The 1757-nt window shown below is 56.9% G+C and overlaps 1 protein-coding gene across 1 annotated transcript; it reads right to left on the minus strand.

The window, feature by feature from the left end:
- Positions 1-151: 151 nt before the first annotated feature.
- Positions 152-1727, minus strand: LOC107124912 (zinc finger protein 575-like; the record flags this gene model as incomplete). Its single annotated transcript, XM_015428407.1, has 1 exon — positions 152-1727. A coding segment is annotated over one exon (591 nt), but the record flags the coding sequence as incomplete, so codon positions are not given.
- Positions 1728-1757: the final 30 nt, after the last annotated feature.

A 1757-nucleotide genomic window follows, 5' to 3' on the forward strand; every position in this document is an offset into this window, starting at 1 on the left:
GCACCTGAATGGCAAAACGAAACGCCCTCGGAGCCAGGACTACCAGTCTGCGTGTATCTGACCAGCAGGCTGCGCTGCTTGTGGCCTAGGTATTACACCGAAAACAAAAAAGAAAACACTGGATTCAAGAGGTTACATAAATTACGTGTGTTTTGCAAAAGTTATTCTGCTTCGGTTAGACATGGAACGGGCAGGCTTCGGTTGTGCAGAATCGCTCTTCTGGCCTCTGATGCGGTCCAGGAATTCCAAATATGTTTCCTTTTTTCAGGCTTACCTTTGCCTTCACAAGGGCTTGAAGCCTTTTTTGTCCCTTAAAACAGGCATGTTAGATCAGACAGGGCTTCCAGTCACACAGGGCCAGAGCGATATACCATAGCTCGCTACTGTGTTTTTCAGCCTCCCATTTTGGGAACCACATGATTTAAGCCCCACCCCAGTTCACAAAACACCAGGTAGGCTGCAGTACGTAACTGACGTTCAGAACATTGGCAAGGGCAGGTCTCCGACTGCAAGGAGAGAGATTCCAAGGGGTTATTACAGTTGTTGTGCACATGTGCAAATGAAAAAGCCACAGAATACATACCGCCCCAGCACTGGACAGTTCATCTCTCCCCCTGTGCAAAGCAAAGACAGAATTCTGCTTTCTTGTGATGCTAAAAATTGGGGTGAGGGTGGGGAGTCAAAGTGTCATTTCCCAAAACGGATTTCGTAAGGAACGGATTTCTGTGTGGGAGAGTGGGACCTCGGTGTTATGTACGATTCCTCGACACGAGCTGAAAGGAGACAGGTCCAAGCGAAATAAACCCGACGTACAAGGTCGCAGACGTTATTCAGGTCGCAGAATACGTTCTTCCTTGCTGCAGAATTGGAGTGACTCTTAGTAAAGAACTCGGATCGTTTGTCAGTGGACTGTACACAAGTGGGTCTGAGGAGCGCTTCGACTTGGGAGGGCCGGGAGAAGCAAACAGCACCACGGGCCGAGAGGCTGTGAGTCAACAGAGGGGCGTCTTCACGTAATTCCAAATCCCTCCCTTGTCACGTTCAGCTACGTACAAAATGATCCCACCGCAGCCACCAAGTGTTCAAACGCCAACCACCCTCCTCCCTCCCGTTGTCCAGTCCCCGAAAGCTCTGCCCTAAGGCCTCTCCCCGTTGCTGTGGCCCTTGTTTTGGGACAAGTCACTCTCCGCCTCGGCGTCCTCGTGCACCCGCTGGTGGAGCGTGAGGTTGCGGAGCTGCCGGAAGCTCTTGCTGCAGCGCATGCACGGGTAGGGACGTCCCGCCGCGGCGGCCGCGTGGATCTGCTGATGGGCGGCCAGCTTGGACGGATAGCAGAAGCTCTTCCCGCAGCGGGTGCAGGGGTAAGGGCGCTGCCCCGTGTGCGTGCGGCGGTGGGCGGCCAGCTTGGAGGGGTAGCAGAAGCTCTTGGGGCAGTCGGCACATTTGTAGGGGCGCTCCGGGGTGTGGATCCACTGGTGGGCGGCCAGCTTGGAGCGGTGTCCAAAGCGCTTGGGGCACAGGGTGCAGGGGTACGGCCGCTCGCCCGTGTGGGTTCGGCGGTGGGCGGCCAGCTTGGAAGGGTAGCTGAAGCTCTTGGGGCAATCGGGACATTTGTAGGGGCGCTCGGCGCAGTGGGTCCACTGGTGGGTGGCCAGCTTGGAGCGGTACACGAAGCGCTTGCCGCAGTCTTTGCACTGGTACGGGCGCTCCGAGGGGAGCACGGCGGGGGGCCGGGGGCGGCGGGGGCGGGCGGGCTT

Source organism: Gekko japonicus, unplaced genomic scaffold (genome assembly GCF_001447785.1).
Source record: "Gekko japonicus isolate JY-2015 unplaced genomic scaffold, Gekko_japonicus_V1.1 scaffold20000, whole genome shotgun sequence".
NCBI lineage: Eukaryota > Metazoa > Chordata > Lepidosauria > Squamata > Gekkonidae > Gekko > Gekko japonicus.